Raw genomic sequence first — 24313 nt, forward strand, 5'->3', positions numbered from 1 at the left:
TATATTTTTTGTGCTAGACTGTGTAAGATGAATTTTGTGTGTTTTCCATTTGGTGAAAAGTTGAGGAAGTACTTCAAACAGCTCACTGCTGCTACCGTGGCTGGGGGTTTTGGCAACACATACTACAATTAAAGATAACCGGTTTGCATGACAACAGCATATTCATCCATGCTACAGGACTGGCAAGAAAACTACAAATAACGTAACAGTTACACCCCTGCAATATACCTACCATAAATTCCAAAATATGAAATAACATTACACATAACGACCAAAAACTTTGCACCCTTTTACTTCCAACCAGCTTCATGTTGCCAAAAAGCACAAATTTTCAATTTTTACAGTAGTGGACCTCACCTCCATGGTGACCACCAGGATGATGGCAAAGAAGACAATTTTCATCATGTGGATCTCCAGCAGTCGCCATAAAAACATCTCAACTGGTTCCACAAATTTGCTGAAGTAGCGATATGCCTTCACCACCTGCTGTTTGAACGTGGGCGTGGGTGTTGCACCTGGTAATGGAAAGTTTGTAAACAAAGTGTTAATCCATTAATTACCACTAACTTTGCAACATTACATGCTTACATCCTTCACAAAGTCCTTGCTGACTTACTTATTGCCATACACTTATTCAGTATGTTTCGAAAATCGATTCATTGTTCCGCCTTGGTGTGATATTTACTGCCTGTAGGAAGTACATTTTATCTAAAATCAGGAACGTTGATATGCACTTCACATAATCTTAAAACAGATGACTATAATATCCCCCAGGAGGACTAAAGTACAGCTGTATATAGGAATATCAAATACCAAACTAGAATGAATTTCCTCTACAATGAAAAGAAGACATTGTATTGCATCTCATTGCACGAAAGACATTTTTGAGAGTCCACTGTAATTTGACACAAAGAAAAACACAGGCAAACAAAGTGTATTGATACCTGCTTGTCATTTGAGCTTAGGCCAGTGTGCCAACAAAATCTGTGTTCGATAACAGCAGTTTACATAAAGTATAGTTTCATGAAATCATCAGAAATGATACAGGTGCCAAATAATCTCAAACAATGCTTTACATAAGCGAAGCAATCCAATAGGGAACCTTAGAGGGCGCACTTTAAAACAGGAGGTGGAAACACTCTATGCAGCATACCTTGGTACCACCACGGCACAGTTCTCTTTATTTGAGATGGAAGATGCCTGAACACATGACTTTATTGAAGACGCCAAGTATTTTACAGGCAGAATATTTTTAACTAAAAAGCTGAGCAAAACTGCTTATCCAACAGTAGAGAGCCAGTGGAGTACAATGGGGGCAAAAGGGCTTGAGAAGAATCTTTGTCATACACAAAAAATAAAATAAAATAAAATAAAATGATATGAAATAAAATAGAATAGAATAAAATAAATAATAATAATACAACACATTTATAAGGCACTAAATACAGACAATTTTAGGTGCACAGTTTAGAGGAAAATTAAGATTCAATCCAAAATAATACAAAAATACAAAGATATTAAAAACCGTAAGTAATTAAAAAAATAGATAAACATATAAGGGTAAACAGACACATATAAGGACTACAGACAACAAAACATGTGTTGTCAAAGAAGGACTAGGGCATAATATTTCACGTATCGGGAGATAATTTCATGGGTGGTTAAATTTGCAGTAGAGGGCATGAATATTAAACTGCTTGCGTGTACACATAGTAAGCTACACATCTGCGTGCAGCTGCTGCTCGCCCATGTTGCATGTAACAGTACGTACATCTCTCTCATTTGTGAAACTCACTTTAACAGAGGGCAGCATTTTAGCAGGTTGTTAAATTTGCAATTTTTTTTTTTTAACTTGGGGGAAATTTGCAGAAACAAAACCCTCCTGGAAATATTCTGAATCTTGAGTATCTTGACTGCATTCCGACAAAATGTACTCACTGCTCCTGCCGTGCAGGGATGAATCCTCACCGGTGTCATCAATGATCACCTTGGCGACCTCTCTGGACCCCGCCCCTTCCTCCTGCCCCTCCTCGCCACCCGTCTCCTCTTCCTCCGCCCTGTCAAGATGACTGGCACTGGTAGATATCAAGATGAATGATAGGCATGAGAAAAAAGTAAATACAGTATGTCCCGAAAAAAATTTACAATCGGATTTTCGCATTGAAAACTATCAATGTGATTAAACTGTCTAATTGCTACTTCAGGGTCTCAAAATATAACATCTTAGCTATATTTTGCAGAAAACCCCATTTAATTTGGTTAAGTGGTTACAAAGATATGAGGATTGTTGTAAAACATGTCATGGGTCCAATTCTTCCAAGTTTAGCATTTGTGTAATAGATGCTCTTGGAACTGTATAGTGTGTGAACACAATGGACAGAACTTGGAGGGAAGAGATTTCTGACATGCTCTACAAAATTCCTCATTTCTCTTTGACCACTGAAACAAATTGGATGGGGTTTTCTGTAAGATGTGGGTAGTAAGTTATAGTTTCTTACCCTGAAATTGTATTTGGACTGATTCACTATTTTTAAAGTAATCATTACAAAGGTTCTTGTTGTAATTTTTTGGGGGGACATACCATTGAGATGGACCTACCTTTCCCAGCAACTTTGTGAATAATGTGTGACATATTGTGGGGGCCGGGAGCCTTTGAATGTTCTTTGGCATTACAGACAAGTGGCTCAATATAGAGGCTGTTTGTCATCATCATCATTATCATCATCATCATCATCATCATCATGATAATGATAGATGCAAATAAAATGAAAAAAATAAAACAAAAATTGAAATTGAGAGATAGACAGCAGATTCATATCAGAAAAAGGAAGAGTACGAGAGATGGTACATACAAGATGGACAAGCTAGACAAACGAAGCATGGCTGGCAGAAGTAAGAAACATATGACAGAAAGAGAGAGAGTAGATACAAGCAAGAGAAGCAAAATAGAAATAAGAAACATATGACAGAAAGAGAGAGAGTAGATACAAGCAAGAGAAGCAAAATAGAAATAAGAAACATATGACAGAAAGAGAGAGAGAGTAGATACAAGCAAGAGAAGCAGAATAGAAGTAAGAAACATATGACAGAAAGAGATAGAGAGTAAATACAAGCAAGAGAAGCAAAATAGAAGTAAGAAACATATGACAGAAAGAGAGAGAGTAGATACAAGCAAGAGAAGCAAAATAGAAGTAAGAAACATATGACAGAAAGAGAGAGAGAGTAGATACAAGCAAGAGAAGCAGAATAGAAGTAAGAAACATATGACAGAAAGAGAGAGAGAGTAGATACAAGCAAGAGAAGCAAAATAGAAGTAAGAAACATATGACAGAAAGAGAGAGAGTAGATACAAGCAAGAGAAGCAAAATAGAAGTAAGAAACATATGACAGAAAGAGAGAGAGAGTAGATACAAGCAAGAGAAGCAAAATAGAAAAGAGAAGTAGAAACAGCAAAAGAGAAAGAAAAGAAAAGAAGAGATAAATAGACACACAGACAGACAGAGTGTGAGAGACAAAAAAAAAAGACAGGCAGGGAGGAAAACTCCTTACACACGACGTACATAACAAAAGTATAACCAGGATAACCTCTGACATGCAGATATCGGTTCAGATGTGCATGAATGTGAGAGAACCATATCTCCTTTGTGGAGTAAAAATCTATAATTGACAGGTGTTTGGTAAAGAAACAGATTGTGTTTCATCTTCCACTAACACCCCTTGTAAAAATCATCCAGTGCAGCTCCTACTCCCATCAAGCATCCATGTGTCAAATTTTGGGTCAAATTTTTGAATTTGAGTATGAACGGATTTCTTTTCATGTGACTGCTAAGCTGCTAAAATAAAAAACAGACCAAAAAATTCTCATGGTTGGATATCCGGGTAATTAGCAGCAGCTGGAATGAAAACAAACCCACGATCAGTGCACAATTAAAATATGTTTTAAAAGGGACCTGAGCATTCGATCCTAGCAGAAACAAAATTACTATTTTTGGTCATTCTGCTGGGATGGAAAGCTCAGGCCCCTTTTGACCTCATTTTACTCCATCGGCTTGCCACTATTGGATAAGCAGTTTTCAGCAGCCTTTTTTTACAGCATATTCTTTACATGAAATTATCTACTTTTTATCCATAATTGGCTGGAAATGCCACAAAACTGTCAGGTATGGTCCATCTTAACATTTCTGATAGCCACAAGAAATGTTATTGCTAAAAGAATGTTAGATCGAGGATTCTGAATACCGAAACAGTTGTCTGTATCACCACATAGATTTGTACACCACATGCATGTACATGCACAGCATTCACACTCCATGCTCAGCACTACGCATTTACTGTACAGGCAAGCTGTTTGTTTTCACCCCAGCTATACCGGAAGTGATGTATACCCAACCATTAGAATAGGAGACGGAAAGGTGGGGTAAAACGGAGCAAGAATAGGAAAAACATCACATATATTCAATGCATCCAGGTCATTGTTGTACAGACGGTTTATCAGAAGACAATGCTTGAGTGATGGGAGGATTTGAGGTAGCATCATTTCTCACCGGTAGCCCTCGTTGGAGATCTTACTAATGTCGAGGAAGTGATTGTGGAAGTAGGAGAGCTGGATCATGACCAGGATGATGAAGGCTGTTGGGATGAGGAGGACCAGCAGGAGTTCGGACACGTCGTTATAATGCTGCAACCCCAGGATCTTTAGTCTGAGGGAGAAAGAAAGGGAAAAATAAATCACAACCAAAGAACAGCGTGTCATAAGGTTACAGTCCCATGATCTTTCATCTATTAAAGAAGCAAATCAAAACAAAAACCATATCTGAAAGGGATGGTATAGTATTGGTTTAGATGGTGCTGTGCTTCTGTGTGTATTTACGAGATAATGATGAACCTCTTACTATGAAATACGAAAGAACATCTAATTGTTAGAGGAATTCACAGCTAATTTGATGAAAATTGGTCTGGAAATGTCTGAGATATCAAAAAAAAACAAAACAACATTTTAATAAAATGTAAAAAGCTATAACTTTTATTAGGAACTTTTTGTTTTATCTTGTTTTTGGATATCTCAGTCATTTCAAAAGTGATTTTCATCGAATAAACTTGAAATTCTTCTTAGAATTGTATGCTCTTGAACATTTTTATAAAGCGGTTTCTAAACATCTCGTAAAACATTAAAAGCTGAATCCTCACCTCAATCACTACTATACCATCCCTTTAACACCAAATTACTACAAAAAAAAACACACAAAACAAAACAAAACAAAACAAAACATGACAAAACAAAACAAAACAAAACAAAACAAAACAGTAAACAGTAAGGAAGCTTCCCATCATTCTGAGATTGCAATGCTCTCCATTTGATGTTTCACTAGGACTGAATTGGAGACAGAGCATCTACTAGCCTAATAAACCAAAACAACTTATTAACCATGTACTTGTCTTCCAGTTAGATTAAAGACATGCATTCCTCTCCTATCAGCATTAAAGGGATGGTATAGTATTGGTGGAGATGAAGATTGGGCTCTTAACTTTTTGCAACATACCAAGAAACCAACTATGAAATAATTCACAACATACCGTCCTAAGAGGAATTCAAAGTTTGTTAGATGAAAAAGCGGTTTTGGAATGGCTGAGACATCCAAAAAGACAAAGTAAAGCAAAGTGATTCTAATAAAAGGTTGGTCCCACCTTTTATTAGGATTGCTTCGTTTTGGATATCTCAGCCATTTTAAAACCAATTTTCATCAAATAAACATTGAATCCCTCTCAGAATCACATGCTCTTTCACATTTCATAAGAGGTTTCTCATTATCTCACCATAAAATGTTAGAGACCTGAAGTTTGGTCTCAACCAAAACTATACAATCCCTTTAACAAGAAAAAGATCAAAGACAGAGACAAGAACATGAACAAGGAGACCAAATCCAAATTTTCAGAATTCCTTCTTCACTTACTCTTCTGCTGTAAGGGGCGTGCCATCCCTCCACTGGTTACGGATGTCCTCAAACTGATACGTGTAGATCATGCAGAGAACTGCGATAGAGTAGAGAACCACGAACCAGCCAAAGACCCTCAGGATGAAGCGGAACACGGTGAACGAAATCTGTCACATGATCAGCAAAATAACGTTTTATTAGAGATAAGACCAAACTCCAATGCAGTCCTTGACTCTCCACATATTTGAACAAAGTGGTCAATTTTGGGTAAACCAACAAATTGCTTCACTAAATCGGTGACCATTCGACGACAATGGCACACCTCTACACAAATCTGTAGGAAATGAAAGTTGACAGGAACTTAGTCCAGGATTGGTCACAAGAATCTTTAGTAGGTTTGACTCGGAGATGATGTGCGTAAACCTTGACTGAAAATTTCTTGTCAACTTTTATAAAGCTGCAATATTATATAATTATATGATGTCAAGGATTTACAAAATAAAACATGCAATGAATGCTTTTTGTCATACAATGCATCTTTCATATGATTGTATAAAAGAAGGACATTTTTTTAAAAGGTTGTAAGAATTATTTCATCTTTTTAGAGGGGTACAAAGTATCTGGTCACCAGGGTTGTGAATACCGTCCACTCTGCTTACACAGAGACACACAATTATTTTCTCTCATTGGATCGTAAAGTTTAACATTTTCTCAAGGTCACTCATGTTATTGAAATTGATTTCAGAAGGTTGGAAAAATGATCTGCCGCTAGCATATTGTCAAATACTTTATCTGTTTCTCCAATATCATTTAGACAAAACTTGTAGCAAAGATGAAGATGATTTTTTTTTTCTCCAACTTACCACGAAGATGTTGAGGATGAGAAGAAAGAGGAGCATATAGACGACCTTGAAGATGTCCACCGTCCCCTGGAGACTGATGATGAGGAACATGAGGCCACAGAGGAGGATCCAGTACTTACTCAGGATGCCTTGAAGCTTGCTGCCCATGAACGTCATGGTAACGCTGTGGCTCCGAGGGGGTGGATTCCTCCCGTTTTGCTCAAAAGCTGCATGGATGCAACGGCAGATGGAACATCATAAAGTCTTGACTTATTATTCATCATACGTAACGGAATTGAGATTTCTTATTATATGCTTCAATAGCTTCCTCCTCCCCTCCACATTAATCATAAATCGTTGAGGTACAGTTAGTCAACATACCTTTATGTCTTTTTGGAACATTATAAAGCCATAAATCTCTTTAAACTGGTAACGAGTACAACATGAACTCATCCTCCTCTTCTATCTACAACTAACAAGTGTATTTTTGCTGAGAATGGAGAGCTGATGAACTAATGAAAGACAGATTACAATCATCTCATGTCATATCAACACAGTAAAAAAAAATTCTTTGCCTTTAAAAAGTTGCAAATGAATCTGATGTAAAATTAGTACATGACGATGAATTAAGATGCAATTATAAGTCCAGAATTGCTAATTTGAGTGACAATAGCTTCATGGACAATTCTGATGATATCCTTCCATGCAAACAAATGCTTGCAAGAATTGAAAGTTATGAGAATCAAACTGTGCAATGAATTGCTTTTAGATTGACGCGATTTACCAGGAGAATGAGTTGTTTGGGGGTATTTTAAGATCAACAGTGTAAATGATAAAAGTAGGTGTACCCCACTTTTATTCCTGAAGAGCCCTCTCTGTTCAGAAGTGGGGAGGTAGAATGTTACGTTATGACTGATCGAGCCCTAGCAATCGTATTTCCCAACAGGCTGCATGTAATTCACTCTTGTGTGAAGATTGATGGACACTGCTATGGCCTGACTCATCAATTATGAATACTGTATGAGCTGAAATTTTCGCGTACAGATATTTTTGCGAATTGCTACTTGGAGGACATTTTCGCGTGTTGTTAATTTCGCGGTTGCGAGGGTCTAACTGAACTTAAGTATTCGTGCGTTGTTATTTTCGTGTGTTGTTATTTTCCCGGTTCGAAGGCGATTCGCGAAATTCGCGAAAATAAAACCACCGCGAAAATTTCAGCTCGTACAGAAATCAATCATTCAAAATTACGTAGCAATCATGATTGGATAGGTTCTCAGATTGCAATAGTACTGTTGGCACACTTCTTTTTTAGCTAACATATTGCATTTTCATTGTTTCCAAACTGAAAACTTGTTATTAGAGCATTATTTTACACAATCCTTCTGCAGATGTGTCTATTTTTAGCGCAAATATTGACAGTTTCTGCAGGCAAATGAAAACTATGTTTTACCTTTAAATCCCAGCAAGCATAGTGGACTGAGCAGAGTGTCAGTGCCCTAACTGTCAATGACTCGCAAGTTTCATTCAACACATAGGACCACAGATACGATATGACTTCATTATTCACTGACATTATTACACACACAAATACTCATATGAATTGAACAGGCAAAGAAAAGCAAGGGGAATGACTTTTTATGAAGAAACAGCAAAATTTACCACACGACAAAAAACAGAAACATTCTAGCATTCTTACCAAGCTTTACAAATGGTCAACAAGCATTTTACATTTTTGGTTCTGTTTTTGAATGGCAAAGACTTTCTCTTTTCTCAAGATACACTTTATCACTCAACTATCAATCTGCATGACCATTATTGTTTGGATTTTTTCAATTAATGCATTAATTGATGAGTTGCTTGATTCAACATCACACACACTTAAGCAACCAATGCCATCAGTTGCAATCCAAAGAGAGTTACATGAGTGACAGATGAGGTGTCAGCAGCATTCTTAAATGACCCACAGGGGGTGGTGGATGGTATACAGTGAGAAATGAACTCCTTCTGATATGGGTAAGTTTGACACAAAACCCTGATCAACTTAGATGCATCCCGCAAGCAAGCATTGACTTTGATATGATACATTCAGGGAAAGAAATATCTAGTAGAAAACCCACCAAAGAGATTTGGCTCATCTTCTTCTCCTGAATTCGAGGGAAATTGGGGAAAATCCACATCATATGAGCACAAAATAATCATATGACACTATCCCTTGTGTCATGGAACCACTACACTGCTGTACCATGGCCAGTGAACTCCTCACTCAAACTGTTCCACTTTATAGACCTGTTCAGTTTGGGTGCTCTTTTTTTTATGCTAATGCCTATTGCAACCATGACTGGGTGTTTCAAGTATGCCCAACAATAGCTAATTTATGTACTGACATACAGCATTGCACCTGACTTATTGCATAATCCACCAATTCATCTTTTCTCCTTATACTGTGTGGACTGATAAAATGGAATGAAAACATGGGATTCAGGGGATTCAGAATGCTTTTACACATAGAAATTGTACTTAGTCCCCAACATAACTTTCCATAATCTTTTAGTTGTTTTGCTAAGGTACTGATCCCTTACACATGCTCATCGCTGGTATGGCGGTTAGAATTTATTCTCATGAACTAATATCCCCACTGTATAGCTGCCCTTGATCCTATGTTTCTTTTGTGAAGATATTTTCAGCTGACAAAGCAAAGCAAACTAGATTTGGAAGAAAAAAAACACAATGCCTTTCTTTGATCGACTTCAAAGTCAGCAACACAATCAGGAAAACACAAACTACGAAGAAGAGAAATATAGAAAGATTATCAATCATGGGAATGTGTGGATCTGCATGAGTACAACAATCAAACTTCATATCTCCAAATCCTTCTTTCTGTGGGTCCCTCCGAAAGTTTGGTGGCATTCCAGCGATTCTTAGGAATAGCATGCTATCAAAACTCTAAAGTTTTATTCCATTCAACATTAGTCATTCTGATTAGGAAAGCATGGTTAGCCATTCTCAACTGAAAACATTTTAGTAGGTCAAATGTTGCCAAATTTGGGGCCAGCTAGATACACAAACCGAGCAATTTTACCCTTTGATATTGGAATAGATCAGTAAGGTGTGAGGTCATTATTACATATGAAATCTACCATAACAACACTCAAACTAACACTCTGATTGCTCTTTGTATGCCCTATTGGAATGACATGTGAGGAAATCAGAAAATTCACTCTTAAAGATAATACAAAGTTTTGGTACCTCAAAAGTTTCCCTGAGTTTCCTTGTCTTAGTTTGTGTTTCAGGTTAAAGTACCTTTCATATAACTAAAACTGTGAGACTTACTCGCCCCAAAGTGCTCTCATGTCTTAGTAATCATGCAATAATGGTTTCGTACAATACGTGTATATTGATTCTCGCGGTACCGCATCGAGTCAAACTAGCTGCTCATTCGAATTTTTCGGAGACCGCTCTGCTCTGGTACGAAACCATTATTGCATGATTACTAAAGACATGAGAGCACTTTGGGGCGAGTAAGTCTCACAGTGTTAGTTATATGAAAGGTACTTTAACCTGAAACACAAACTAAGACAAGGAAACTCAGGGAAACTTTTGAGGTACCAACCAAAACTTTGTATTATCTTTAATTCAAACCCAGTCAGCAAGGGGAGAATAACTACACACTTAATACAGCTGTACATCACATTGCCATGTCAAAGGTGGCCAAACAAAATTCAACACATCGACCATTGCTTTACAATGTCTAGCTACTTAAGCATGACAGCAGAGCATCAGAACATAAAGAGAAAAGAAAGAGAGGATAGAGAGATAGACAGACAGACAGGCAGATAAACACACACACAGGCAGAGGCAGACTGACAGGTAGCTAGACAAACAGACAGACTGACAAACAGACAGACAGACAGACAGACAGACAGATAGGCAGACAGACAGACAGACAGATGGACATACAGACAGATAGATAGACAGACAGTGAAAGACAAACCAGTGAAGGACATGGTAATCCAAAGAGAAATGGAAGCTATACGGTAGCAGAATGTATCACATCTTGAAGCCAGCAAAGGGTGTACTCTATTATGAAAAATTACTCTGGCAAGTCTAAAATGTTTTCAACGAATCACTCTGAAATACCTGCTTTCTTACTGCAACAATATTCATACTGTAACAATTTTGATACCAAATCAAGCATTTTACAGCATTAGCATGTTGCACAGACAAGTTTTTCACACTAAAGACTTGGTAGCATGGGGATACCAAGGAGTGGCAAGGCGGGCCTGGCTAAGATATATTAGAGAATTCCCGTAACAAATTGTGTTCAGCTTTATCACTGATCTTGATGTAAGTACATACACTGCTGAAGAGTCTTGACTGGAGTTGACCAATACCCATGAGCGCATCCTTTGATGCACATATTTGCTGACACATGGCTGACGTGTGCTATTCATAATTTTCAAATGTACCCCGGTGGGCAGCGAATGAAAATCAATTCAATCAAACCATCCATGCTACCTGGTCTTTCAGAGAGCTAAATCTACCATGATTGGTCATCCTCAACAAAACTACGAATCTACTTTCTAGATAACCTAAAGACTGCCACTGCAATCCAAATATGATATGCAAGTTTGCACAAGGACACAAATGATGAGTTAAAGGGACAGACTAGCATCCACTGAGACAGAAATGCAAGATGGAAGGAGGTATAGTCTCAACTCACCAGCCACTTCATCCTTGGGGCCAGAGAAGATGACCCCAAATGGCTGCAGGACGATTCCCTCATCCACGTTGTGCTTACGAAGTCGTTTCTCTCGCATAAACTGGCGCAACGTGAGCCAGAACATGACGGTAAAGGCCAACTGTAGTAAGAGGGCAGAAAGGTGAGTCAAAATAACTGGAAAAGCACTATAAACTTTCATATACCCTAAAACTCATTGTTGCTAGGTTATTACAAGACTACAATGATTTGATGTGAAAGATACAACATATACCGTACAAGTGGAAATTTTCACGGTGTTGATATTTTCGCACATTTCGCGCGACCTGAAAGAAACGCAAAAATAAAAGCACACAAATATTTTTGCTTGCCACATGTTCCAGTAGTTGATGTCTGGGGACTGTGGAATTAAAAACACACGAAACTCTTCTTACCTGGCCAAGTGCGAAAAATTAGTCGCACGAATATATCCACCTTCACAGTACTCTGTTTCATGTACAAAAAATTCAATCACGATATAAGTTCATACCATGAGGTGATATCATCATCACTTCCTAATTTGCATAGATGCATATATGTAGTTCAAGCATGAGGTGGTCCACCATGGAAGGGACAGTTCCTGGCTTGGTTCAATCACCCCTCAAGGCAAATTCTGGCATGCTTTGGAAACTATTAAGGGCTGAATGCACACTTTGACAGTATGGGCAGGACCAGCCGACGAAAACTCACCTGCGCCAGGAGCGGGATGAAGGGGTTTTCATACTGGATGAATCCAACCTCCCTCAGGTTGACTCCGCCCGCTTCTACCGGTAGGTTGGTATTCATGTTGTAGACGAAGGTGCCAATGATGATGAGCTCGGCGTAGATCACTAGGAGGGGCGAGGTGTAGAGGCAGCGGCTGCGGGTGGAGCTGATGGGGATGATCCAAATCAGGATGGCCCAGAGGAGGAGCACGAAGGTGAGCCAGCTGAGGTACACGATGCTCCATGCCTGGAGACGGGGGAGGAAAGTTTGGTTTTGGGGAGGGTTAAAGAAGAGACCACACCCAGGTGCAGTTTGGTGATGATATAATCCCACTACCCCACGGGAGTAAAGTCTGTATAACTGGTAGGTATGACACATACCTTGATGAACAATGATTAATTTTCTTCTTTTGTTTTCTTGTTTTAGTCAGGTGTCTGAAGACCAGCAAGAAGAAAATCGAAAATTGCTTTCCTGTAGAGGTAAGGCAAGCGAGTCTCTGGGTGCTGTTGTGTGTACATGCATGTTTGAGTGAGTTTTGGGGTGTACATAAAACTAGGTCAACATAGACCAAGCACTCAAATTTATAGCTTACATCAAAGGAAGTTAAACCCTCCCCCCCCCCAAAAAAAACCAACCAATAACAACAACAACAACAACAAAACACACACACACAAACAAATTCTATCCATGACCCAAACCAAGTCTTTCATCAAACTTGTAAACTGGTCTATTCTTGAGTTTTTCTTATTTCAAGTCATGCAGTAATAATTCAACTTTTGTTTTCTGCTTTTACTTTTTTAATAATCAAACTTTTAATTGACCTTTATCTACTGATACTAGGTCATTACATTCCCCCCCCCCCATGGTTATCATCATCAAAGTCAAACACTCTAACCATGTATTGTAAGCAGAGAAATTCAATGCATGCTGTTCTATTTTGGGAGTGAGATTGCGTTGAGACGTTTTATAGGAATTGACAGCATGGGCTACTAATTGAAGAGGCCTCTACTAGAAGGGGCCACTTAATGAGGGGGATGCTACAACAGAGGCCACTAAAGGAGGTGGCCACTAACAACAGGGGCAGCAGGGGCCACTGGAGGAGGTGTCACCTCGTGATGCGTGGCGGCTTAAAAGTCCTACTTACCTTTGGGAGCAGTGATTTAAAAAAATATATTCAAGATATCACATTTGATGCATATGTGTAGGTCTGTTGTATCACAAAACATTCTACCATATATGGAATTTTCGCAATAAAGCCTAAAATATGAGGAGATATCAGTATTTTTATCAATAAACTATAACTGTGGAAGGTTTGGTCAGGAAAAATTTTTATTATAACTATTGTTCACATTTTGTGTATTAACAATATTGAACATCGACTATACAGATTCTAATTTTTACAGTGATTGTTTCTATCCCTAACTCATATTTTAGAACTATTTTAAAGCACTAATGCTGGGTTTTTGCTTCATATGCAAGTGGTAAATTATGCTTTTAAGGCAGGTGGTCACTGCAGTGAGACGACCACTGCCACAAGTTTGACAGGATGACAATTGTTTGTTTTGTGATGAGAGTATTTGAGGATACCATCATGAGGATGAGACCGGCGATGTAGCTCTGTTTGGTGAGGAAGATAATAAACGTGGTGAAGGGGCTCATTTTGACCCCCTCTCTCCGCCCCTCCTCGTCCCCACTGGTCAAGGCCGACTCCCCTCCATCTGTAGTGGTCAGCGGGGCGGACTCCACAGGCTGCTGCTCTTGGGATGGGTCGTCCATTGTGTGGTACGACGGACCGGCCTCGGACACCAGATGCTGTGGGGCGAAGGAAACAAACTTGGTTTCAACCTCTCTCAACTCACAATTTGTCCACAAATACACTATCTGGTTTGCTACTGTTGTAATAAACTCTACAAATTCAACAAGAAGCCATTTCAAGATTCAGACATAGCTACACAGAGATGATACATTGTAACCTCTATAAAGAGATCATACACTAGCAAAAAAAATCAGCAAATAGACAAACAAATAAATACACAAATAAACAAAATTGCTCAAAATGATGCAATATTCAGGTCATGCTGTTCATATCCTGAAGAAGAATAATACTCAAAAGTTTGGTTCATTCATGCTATGGGGATATAAGAGAAAACAAACAAAAAAAGCAATTGCTGATCTTCTCAAAAAAGCAAGCAGATCAGTTCACAATAATTCATGCAGAGAAAAAGAACATAAGAAATAGAAAGCACCTATGCATTGTACACAATTTAAATATTTTTAGTTGCTGAAAGACTGTAAACAACTGGCAATTTGAGGATAAATAAGAGCACATAATTATACAAACACAAAATAAATTAACCAACATAAAAGAGAACTATCAGACACAAAAACACTGAATATACAGAAAGAGTGACTATTGAATATTTCATTGCCACAACAAATCAGCAATGAAGAATACAATTTGTATGTTATTTTCCCTAATTCATGCACATACAAACTTTGAACGAAAAATCAGGATTTCTGACATTAGGGTAAATAAAAGCAAAACAGCAGAGACCAAGCAGAGAAGAATAAGCTTATAATAACTACATGAAAGCAGAATAAAAAGTGTTGGAATAAGCATAAGACACAGAAGCAGACTTGAAGCAAAGTCCTTCACAACAAAACACATACATACAATCAAATAATGTTGCAGTGACATAAACTTCAAAAAGGAATGGAAAGTTAATAGCAAAAGTTTAGGTAGCGCCTTCAGCTTGTTATTGTTGTTATTCATGCAAACATGACACATCAGAGACAGATATCTTCTACAAACAATCAAGATTATACATCAAGCACTCAAAGGCAACTTCAAAATGACAGTGAATCTTGAGGAAAATGTGAGAGAGTGTTAATGTAGATAGTGCAATAAAAAGAAAGTTTGTTTTGTCTTTTCATCTGCAAGTTAGCGTTGGTCAGCTGAATATTCTCAATGCATCATGACGACACAGCTTATGCAATGTCAAAACTCTTACCACGCCAGTATTCTTTTTCATACCCTTTAAATATGTGTACAAATTTCTGAAGGATGCAGTTTTGTCTACAAATGATCTTTGGAACCTGCATTACGGCAATATTTTCCATCACTGTTCGTGAGAAAGGTAGAACTTTCCAAGCATAAATCCTACATCGAAAACTGAACATCTAGATTATCATCATCCCTACAAGCCTGACATGAATCAAAGAATCAAAGAAGCTTGAAGAATGTGTACTTTAAAACCATTTATCAATTAAATGATTACCATAGACGATAATATTTTCTACATCCTTTTGCTCAATAGCAAATGCCATGTATAATTGATTAAGGACAAGTGAATATAATAGGTTCATCACTTTGAGCTAAAATATGGACCTGATAAACATCAAGAAATCAAGTACGTTAAGGGCTTTTTGTATTTCAACCTATCATGTAAACAATTCAAACTAACAATAATAAAACTCAAAATTAATGTACATGCAAATCTGTGTGATTTACAGAATCATTAAGAGTTCAGTATAGTCTCAGTTCCAGACCCACTGAACAATTATATACCAGTACCATACCAATGCAAACTCTATGAAGGGTGATAGCTCCTATGATACCAACAAATACGATCTGATACCTGATACATTTTAAGGCTGTATCTTCTTCTTTTTTTTTTTAACCATGGCTCATGGGTGTTTTGTGTATGAAGAATTAGAATGGGATTTATGGAAAGAACAGAATTCTGTGGGTAGTCTCGATAACTTGCCCATAAATACTAAAAATTATCATAATAATAACAAATTTTCATGTAAAGAAAAAGAAGAGCTGGATTTTGAATTAAGTTGTGAACATGTGAAGGTCAATTTTACTGATCTGTGCTGGAAAAATGGAGATGAAATGACAGTAATTGGCAAAAAAAAAAATGGCAAAAGAGTGTGATTTGAAGCTTTACAATGAAAGGCAAAAGTGGAGAATCAATATGTGTGTATGTCTATCACTGAACTCCTATCTGTGGAAATGAAGAAGCCTCAAGCCATATCATTGCAACATTCAATGACTTTTATACAAGTAAGAGCAAAGTCACAAATAATGTAACCCATACATGTGAAGCATGACTTTGTATATCAACACAAAACTCCTGTCTCGAGGAGACTACAAATGAGATAAAGTTCATGAAGTTAACAAACTCATAGAGTGCAGTAATTTTCATAGACAGTGAAAAAGCAAACATGGTACAAGTAATAGCTCCTGGAAGAAAAGAACAATCATGTATTTTAAGGCGATGTAAGCTGCTGAAATCAAAGTAAAAGCATGACAGACGAAAATTTCATGCACAAAATGTGACGGCAGCATGACCAATAGGCACAAGGTTTATGGGATGGGAGGGTGAAGGCAACAATCTGTTCTAATCTGAAGGAGTTGTCACACGCACCTGCTCCGTCTTCTGTGAAATTTATGAACGGCAACATGGAATTATGGGAAGGAAAGAAAAATGAGGAGAGGACAGACGAAAGAAACAGTAGTATTTCATGGGCTTGGACCTTCTGATCAGGTGCGGTATAAAAACTACATTGCACTGATCTAAGATTTTTAATTATTCATTTAATATGTTTAAGCATATAAAGATCTTATATTGAAAAACAAGAAACACCAAATATAAATGTGTGAAGACATTGCCATGTGCTTCTTTTTTTTTATGAGGGAATGATAAAAATGTAAAAAATGGACATATCAGAAGAAAGCTCATTCAATATTGGTGTAAACCTAATAAAACAATCACTGTCCCTTTCCAACAGATGAGCTAATGATTCAATGAGTTTTTGGTTCTTTGGTCTGAGAGAGAAGAGCATTCGTATCATAAAAGCATTTCAAAGTTTGCCAAAAGGAGCACTGTGACCACATCAAATTCATTCTCTTGTGAACAGATCCTTTCAAAGTTTAATCTTTCTAATTCTAATCTGACTATTGAATGACTTACATTGTATGGTTAATTAGAATAAGACCAGAACCTGTTCATATTTTGCTTTCTTTACATACAAACACAATTATTGCTGCTGTCACCATTGACAAATGTTCATTGTGAAGATTTAGCACTGTAGCAGGATTTTGTAAATACAAAAATTCATACGTGACTCATTACCCTCTTGTTTGATTTGAGGAAAGCATTCTTGAACTTCAACATTTTGCCTTCAATTTTACAATGGTTTGGTAAAGACATACTACTATATGCATGTGAAGACAAGGTTTTTAAATAACCAAATTTCACAATGAAGTTACTCAAATAAACAAACAAGTACTTTGCATACTTTACCACACTACACCCTTACAGTCATTACATTATCCTATAAAGTCAAAACATGTTTGTCACTTTGGATACAGAAGTATTCACAGGTGTCATAGAATCGTAATCTGTCTCCCAAATCTAAGACTCAAATGAAGATTCTGAAAGGATGTACCATCAGTCTAATTTTAAAAAATTTGATATTTCTGTGGTGGTTTTAGCCAAATACACATACCATATTTCTAAACAAAACCAGAGTTCTTACAATGATTTTGTTCAAGTAAGAGGCTGATGTGGATTACAATCACTGACTTCAAACAGGCTTATAACATAAACAGGCCTAAAAGTAAACTTAAATCTGACATAGGCAAACTTTCAAAATGAAAATACAGGTCTGGAGTCAATAGTCAAACATTTCTACCATTCTGAACCCAACCTTTTGTGTTTTCTCTTCTTTCTTTCTTTTTTCTCTCTCTCAATTTGTTCTCAGAACAACTGACACGCTAGGATACACAACCAAAATCTGAACAGAAAGTAAATGAATTGATTATCTCTAAGCTACAGTGAACCACTGGGTATAGAGCTAAACATTAATATCAAATTGTTTTTGACTGAACTCCAACAGAGCGCAACCTCTCATTAAGGGGATGAAGATACAGAGCGTCTGTTGTCTATGCAGCACCACCCATCTTAATTTGCAACCTGTGGTTCATAACATCCACTTCACAAAAATATTAACAACAATAATGTAAAGGGGGGGGGGGACTTCAGATTAAATGCACAGTATAAGCACAGGCTGTTTGTCATTGCATGAACACCCACATGTCTGATTATACGGGAAATGTCTACGCTTGTGAACTAATCTACCTAATTCTGGTTTGGATTTAAACGAACCGCTGAATTCTGATGTGACAAGCAGCTACAGATTAAAGGGAAAGGGATTTGCTGAGTATATATAAGCAGGTAAAATGCTAGGATATGATATCAAGGTGGTGGAATAAATAAATCGGTGAACTTTTGTTTGTGAAGCTTGTCATGCCTGTAAATAGAGATGGATACTTTGATAAATGTAACTGATAGTATCAAAGCCAATGTACCATCTAGAGAAAGTACAAGAAAAAAAAAATAAAGTTGTGCAGGGGGGGGGGGGTTCCCATAATCAAATGCAAGGAAGCATCTTGTAAAATTAACATGGTCTTGATGTATTTTTACTACTGAAGTTTCATGGATATTTTTTGCTGAGATTATCTTTAAAGGACAAGTTCACCTTCATAAACATAAGGATTGAGAGAATGCAACAATATTAGTAGAACACATCAGTGAAAGTTTGAGGAAAATTGGACAATCGATGCAAAAGTTATGAATTTTTAAAATTTTTGTGTTGGAACCGCTGGATGAGGAGACTACTACAGCTTGTGAGTCATATCCGTACAACAGTATAAAGAAAATGTAAAAGAAAATTCAACATATTTTCACTTTTTTCGCATAATAAGAGAGCTCTTGACTTGCCTCTTTCTAAAGGCAGGGGGAATAATATTGCCCATAACATTTGTCGGTAACGAGTTAGGGGAATGTGTACTTTTTTCAAAAGATGGAATTTTGTGAAATTCTCTTTATATTTTCGTTATATTGTTGTACGCAAGTTATTCATACACTGCAGTAGTCTTCTCATCCAGCGGTTGCTGCACAAAAATTTTAAAAATTCATAACTTTTGAACGGATTGTCTGATTTTCCTCAAACTTTCAATGACGTGTTCTACTAATATTGCTACATTCTCTCAATCCTTATGTTTATAAAGGTGAACTTGTCCTTTAATGATGACAAAATGGTTATGACACAGTCCTTGTTCATTTTTCCCTCCTTTTCTTTCTTAATGTGATACATTGTCTGCAGTAATTCTATGTTGTTTCTCTTTATAATCTCTTCACTTGGCTAGTCTACATGATGTAGAATGTATAGTGCTAACATTTGGAAAAAATCCGGGGCAAACTTTAACAAGTTTCTCCTTCAAATACTGCTTTGTTTCCAAAACTGCTCCGAGAATACCTTACCTGACTCCTATCATATCAGAGGAGGCAGTCAACTTTCACTATGATAAATACAAAGGAAAGTGAAGCAAGCAATGTGCCCAACCAGTCTATAGGGGTGGTCAGACTGGCAAAAGATCAAGAAGATTAAGTTTGCAATCTTTAAGATCTCAAAGTTTTACTAGTGTGACCGCACACTTCCCACGAAACTTCTCATAAAACTTCTCCCGCAACTTCCCACCTCAACTAGGAATATTTCCCTCACCCCCGACAAATTTCTCGATCTGTTTGCGAGTGTAGTAGTATATATGGTAAGTAAAATTGTATAAAGTGTTTCACAATTTTGCTATCTTCCATCGGTACTCATTTCTACACTTCCTACATAATGATACTATCGTCAGAAATTCGTAGTTAATGAAATTACCACAGAAAATGTCACTTTTGGCTACGGGTAGGTGACCACGAACCTTGTTGGATTTGGCCCAGAATATAATCAGAATACGTACATCATAATTATGCAGCATTCCTGATCCAGGCACAAAAATCTGCCACGTGTTTTTGCTTAACTTACAGTAAAACAAGATGTTTGGACAGACAAATGGGCAGATGGATGGATACCCTAAAACATGATGCCTTCAGCAACCTCTAAGGATGAGATATTGAAAGCAGCATGTGCACTGATTTCCACACCACTTTTAAATGTTTTCAAAATTGATCATCTGAAATGATTTTCACAGAAGCAAATTTCATCCTAATATTGACAAAAGAGAGGAAGACGCATGGTGATCAATATAACAGTTATGAATAATAGCAGTGACACTTTTAATTCTCACTTGAGGTGAACTAATGGAAACGCGATGGATAATATATGCAGAGCACCATAACCCAGGGAAATGAAGTTGAATAAATCAAAAAGAAAATATACCTGTTTTTCACCATCTCTGGGCTTTCTGCCTTTTTTCTTGTGTCTGACAAATTCAACATATTCCTGTTGAGGAAAAGAACATAAGCAAACATAAAGTGTATTTCACAGGGACATCGATGTATAACAAGACAAATGCATACTCAAACTGATTGTATACTCAAGCAAACAAACACAGCTTTGTACTTTATCAATACAGCTTGAGCTAAGCTTCAATCCCACCAAATTGGCAAAGTAAGAGCAATATGCAAGTTTAGTGAAAACATACATTGAAAGCTGCACAAAGTTCTTTTTGCACGAGACATTGATTGCACACATGATCTATGAGGATGCATAAAAACAAGACATGAAAAAAAAAATTATATATTTGAAATAAGATTATATGTAGAAAATAAGTCTGTCTCCATAAATTGTGGATGAATTTTAGGTGATGATAAATACACTGATATGGATATGATCCACACGCTTTCATATTTGTACTGATTTCATGTGCATTGCCATCAGCTGGATATATTGTATGGAAGCAAACACACATTTGTAGCTTTTCAGATGGGCAAAAAAAAATAGACTTTTTTTGCTGACGAACATAATTAACATTAGTGAGGACCCTTTCATTACAAACAAAACAATGAAGATGATAATAATGATGATTATGAGAATAATGATTTAATTTGATAATTCTTTTTTTATTAAGTTTACTTTTATCTGTGATTTAACTTTGATTTCATTCTCCCTTTACGTTACTGGCCAGAATGATGCGTAAAGCTGGGCTTTCAGTTTGCTGAAAAACTTTCATATTTTACAAAAAGGAAAGAACAAGTCCTTCTATTAAAGATACAGCACACCAAATCACAGATCATTGGTTTACTGTACTGTTGAGTTGGTCTTTTAGGTAACATGCCCAGATTACACCCTTGTACATGACATTTGGGGTGTTGAAGGGTGTGTACAGTTCTGGTCAAAAGGTGAGGATTTAGCTTTTAACGTTTTGCGAGATATTCAGAAACCACTCTATGAGATGTCAAAGAGCATGCAATTCTAAGGGGTATATGCTCTTTCATATTTCATAAGAGGTTTCTCATTATGTATCTCACTTAGGAATGTTCAAAACATGAATCCCCAACTCAACCAGTACTGTACAGTCCCTTTAACCACCTTATTGGAAGAAAAGATGCACAAATATTCAGGAGTTCTATACTTGGGAAGTCCTACAAATTGAGACATTCCATAACAAAACATCTCAGGAAATCCCCAGGAAAGGTGACTGCACTTTTAAGGCTCGTGATCCTTGGCATCAGTATTAGCTCTTATTGGAATTATGCTGATGAAAGGGGGGGGGGGGGGAGTAAAAAGTGAATGAGACTTTTGTTACTTAAGATGGAATCTGATGTATTATGCAGAACAAATACTACAGCTTATGGTGATAAACACAACTCTGAGATAAAGTGTCTTGATACAGTGGATAAGACTTGTTAATTTGGCATAAACCTTCAGGTTTCTCACTGCTAAATGTTAGAGGGACTGTACAGTACTGGTTGAGGTGGGGATTCAGGCTTATAACATTCCTAAGTGAGATACTCTTATGAAATATGAAAGAGCATGTAATTTTAAGAAGGATTCAACATTTATTTGATGAAAATTGGTTTTCAAATGGCTGAGATATCCAAAAAAGTGATAATAATAAAAGGCAACAGGCCACGCCTTTTATCAGGATCTCTGTTTCACCTTGTTTTTGGATATCTCATCATTTCAAAACCAATTTTCATCAAATAAAACTTTTGATACCCCTTTAATTGATTTGCATGCTCTTTGACATCTCATAGAGTGGTTTCTGAATATCTCGCAAAATGTTAAAAGCTAATTATCCTCACCTCAACCAGAACTGTACATACCCTTTAAAGCAGTCTGCAGTACATTTTGACCTGTATTTTGATGCCACTTGCAATTTCCTGTAGCAAAACCTTGATAGCATTGAAAAAAAAGGCCAAGAACAGAGGGCTTCCTTCTTAACCCTTTGAGGATCTGCTGATTTTGCTTTAGCACACATTTCCTATAGACACCTGCTTGAGTACATACCCAGGACTAGTCTTCAATGGGTTACTGTAAAAGCGGAAATTTTCGCGGTGTTGAAATTTTCGCGCATGTCGCGCAACCAGAAACTAGCACGAAAATTAAAGCACGCGAATATTTTTGCTTGCCATATGTTCCTATGCATGATGTCTTGATTCCACGGAATTAAAAACACGCGAAACTCTTCTTACCCGGCCAAGCAAAAATTAGTCGCGCGAAAATATCCACTTTTACAGTAATAGGGCTCTACACAATTTTTTTTTTCTCTCTGGTGGCCCATATGGACCACTAAAATCTTCGAATCTGAAATTTTGGTGGCTTAAAAAAGAAACTATAATACACACACACAGATATACCATAGGTCAATCTGCAGATGAGATACATCTATACGTAAATGTAAGGAGAGATTGATACAATAATTAACATACATTATATATAGACATACATAAATAGATAGATGGAAAGATAGAGAGAGATACATTATGTGTAAGTGTATGAAAATATCAAAGCTAAAAGACCATAACTGGTAGGATGACATGACGTATAAAGCAATACTACTATCAATGATATTGCAATTGACATTCTGTACATACATTGTTAGTGTTCCCTTCAATAAGGGAGTTATAATGGTAAAGACTCGAGATATTTGTAGTATGTTCCAACCTTCACGCATTTGGGCAAACAGCTAGTGCAAATTTTATAGTTGAGAAAACAGTCTGTGTACATAGTCATTAGAGTTGAACTTTCACCTCGCATTAATAAAAACTGTCTGCATTACTGCTGGAAGAATCAAATTCACTTAAAATTGTCTATAAAATACTGTAAAACGAGGAATTTTCCCGTGCATTTTAATTTCGCGAATTTCGCGAGCGCCAAGATTCGTGAAATTAAAATGCACGCGAAAGTTCTTGTCTACACTATATGCATTGAATGCCAGTGGCAGTTCCCGAAAATTTCACGCCGCAAAAAAGGCCGTCGGCTCCAATTCGCGAAAAATTCACGCCGCGAATATATCATGTTTTACAGTACCCTATTTAGGATTTTCACCTTCATTCCTACAGATTTTTATGCGGTGGTGTGGATCTTACATTCACTGTTGCTGTATTTGCAGAATTCTCATTTCAAATATAACCTAAGATATGTACACCTGCACACTTACTTCTTAACATAATATAATCATAATAATACAGTAACATAGCAGTGGTTTGCTGCATTGATTCTTAAACCCATATGTGGCATATATGGATGACTCTTGTAGTTGAAAATAAAATGATCGCAAACAGCTTGAGCAGAGAATATGTGTGTGCATTGATTTGATACTGTTAGACTGCATCTTAAAGGTTTCAAACTCTTTGTCCGCTTCGGACAATGGCAGGGGCAGCGACATTGGTACTGGAGGTCATATCTGGGGGTGGAGACTGGATTTTGCAGATTTTCCTGCCTTATTATGCAGCAGACAGCATAAAGGAGGCCGAGGGCAGAGAAAGCGTCGGCAACAAAAACATCTCTAGAAGGAGAGTTCCATTAACAACCGTTGAATCTGCAGATGGTACTATGCAAGGACACTCGGTAGTGGCATGTGTAGATGTCAGCTCCTATGATGAAAATGTCTTTTTGATGGAAAAGTAATTGTTAAAAAATAACTTTTTGGAGGATTATATTTATTTTCATCAAAATTTACTCTTTGGCAGAAGTCCACATTCTCTCTGGCACACACAATTCATTATACAACTTTAAGAAGAAATTATTTGTACTTACATGATTATGACGTCGCG

General features: G+C 37.1%; 2 protein-coding genes across 5 annotated transcripts in view; both read right to left on the minus strand.

Annotated features, from left to right (window-relative positions):
- Positions 1–7248, minus strand: part of LOC139727292 (piezo-type mechanosensitive ion channel component 2-like) — a 65089-nt gene extending 57841 nt beyond the window's left edge. For 3 of the 4 annotated variants that reach the window (XM_071638256.1, XM_071638270.1, XM_071638249.1), the window contains exons 1-5: positions 6797–7248; positions 5952–6100; positions 4545–4700; positions 1939–2075; positions 358–515 (exon numbers count right to left, since the gene is read on the minus strand). In XM_071638256.1, coding sequence (XP_071494357.1) covers positions 358–515; positions 1939–2075; positions 4545–4700; positions 5952–6100; positions 6797–6952 — 756 coding nt within the window. In that variant the 5' untranslated portion in view covers positions 6953–7248. The remainder of the gene's footprint in view (positions 1–357; positions 516–1938; positions 2076–4544; positions 4701–5951; positions 6101–6796) is intronic. The other variant, XM_071638263.1, reaches the window with a different exon arrangement.
- A 1612-nt stretch (positions 7249–8860) lies between these two features.
- Positions 8861–24313, minus strand: part of LOC139725767 (piezo-type mechanosensitive ion channel component 1-like) — a 77059-nt gene continuing 61606 nt past the window's right edge. Inside the window, exons 10-14 of the mRNA XM_071636853.1 lie at positions 20472–20534; positions 13824–14048; positions 12222–12482; positions 11496–11634; positions 8861–8919 (exon numbers count right to left, since the gene is read on the minus strand). Coding sequence (XP_071492954.1) covers positions 8861–8919; positions 11496–11634; positions 12222–12482; positions 13824–14048; positions 20472–20534 — 747 coding nt within the window. The remainder of the gene's footprint in view (positions 8920–11495; positions 11635–12221; positions 12483–13823; positions 14049–20471; positions 20535–24313) is intronic.

This window comes from Diadema antillarum, unplaced genomic scaffold, assembly GCF_040938485.1.
Source record: "Diadema antillarum isolate AM-2024a unplaced genomic scaffold, OU_Dant_1.0 scf00000017, whole genome shotgun sequence".
NCBI lineage: Eukaryota > Metazoa > Echinodermata > Echinoidea > Diadematoida > Diadematidae > Diadema > Diadema antillarum.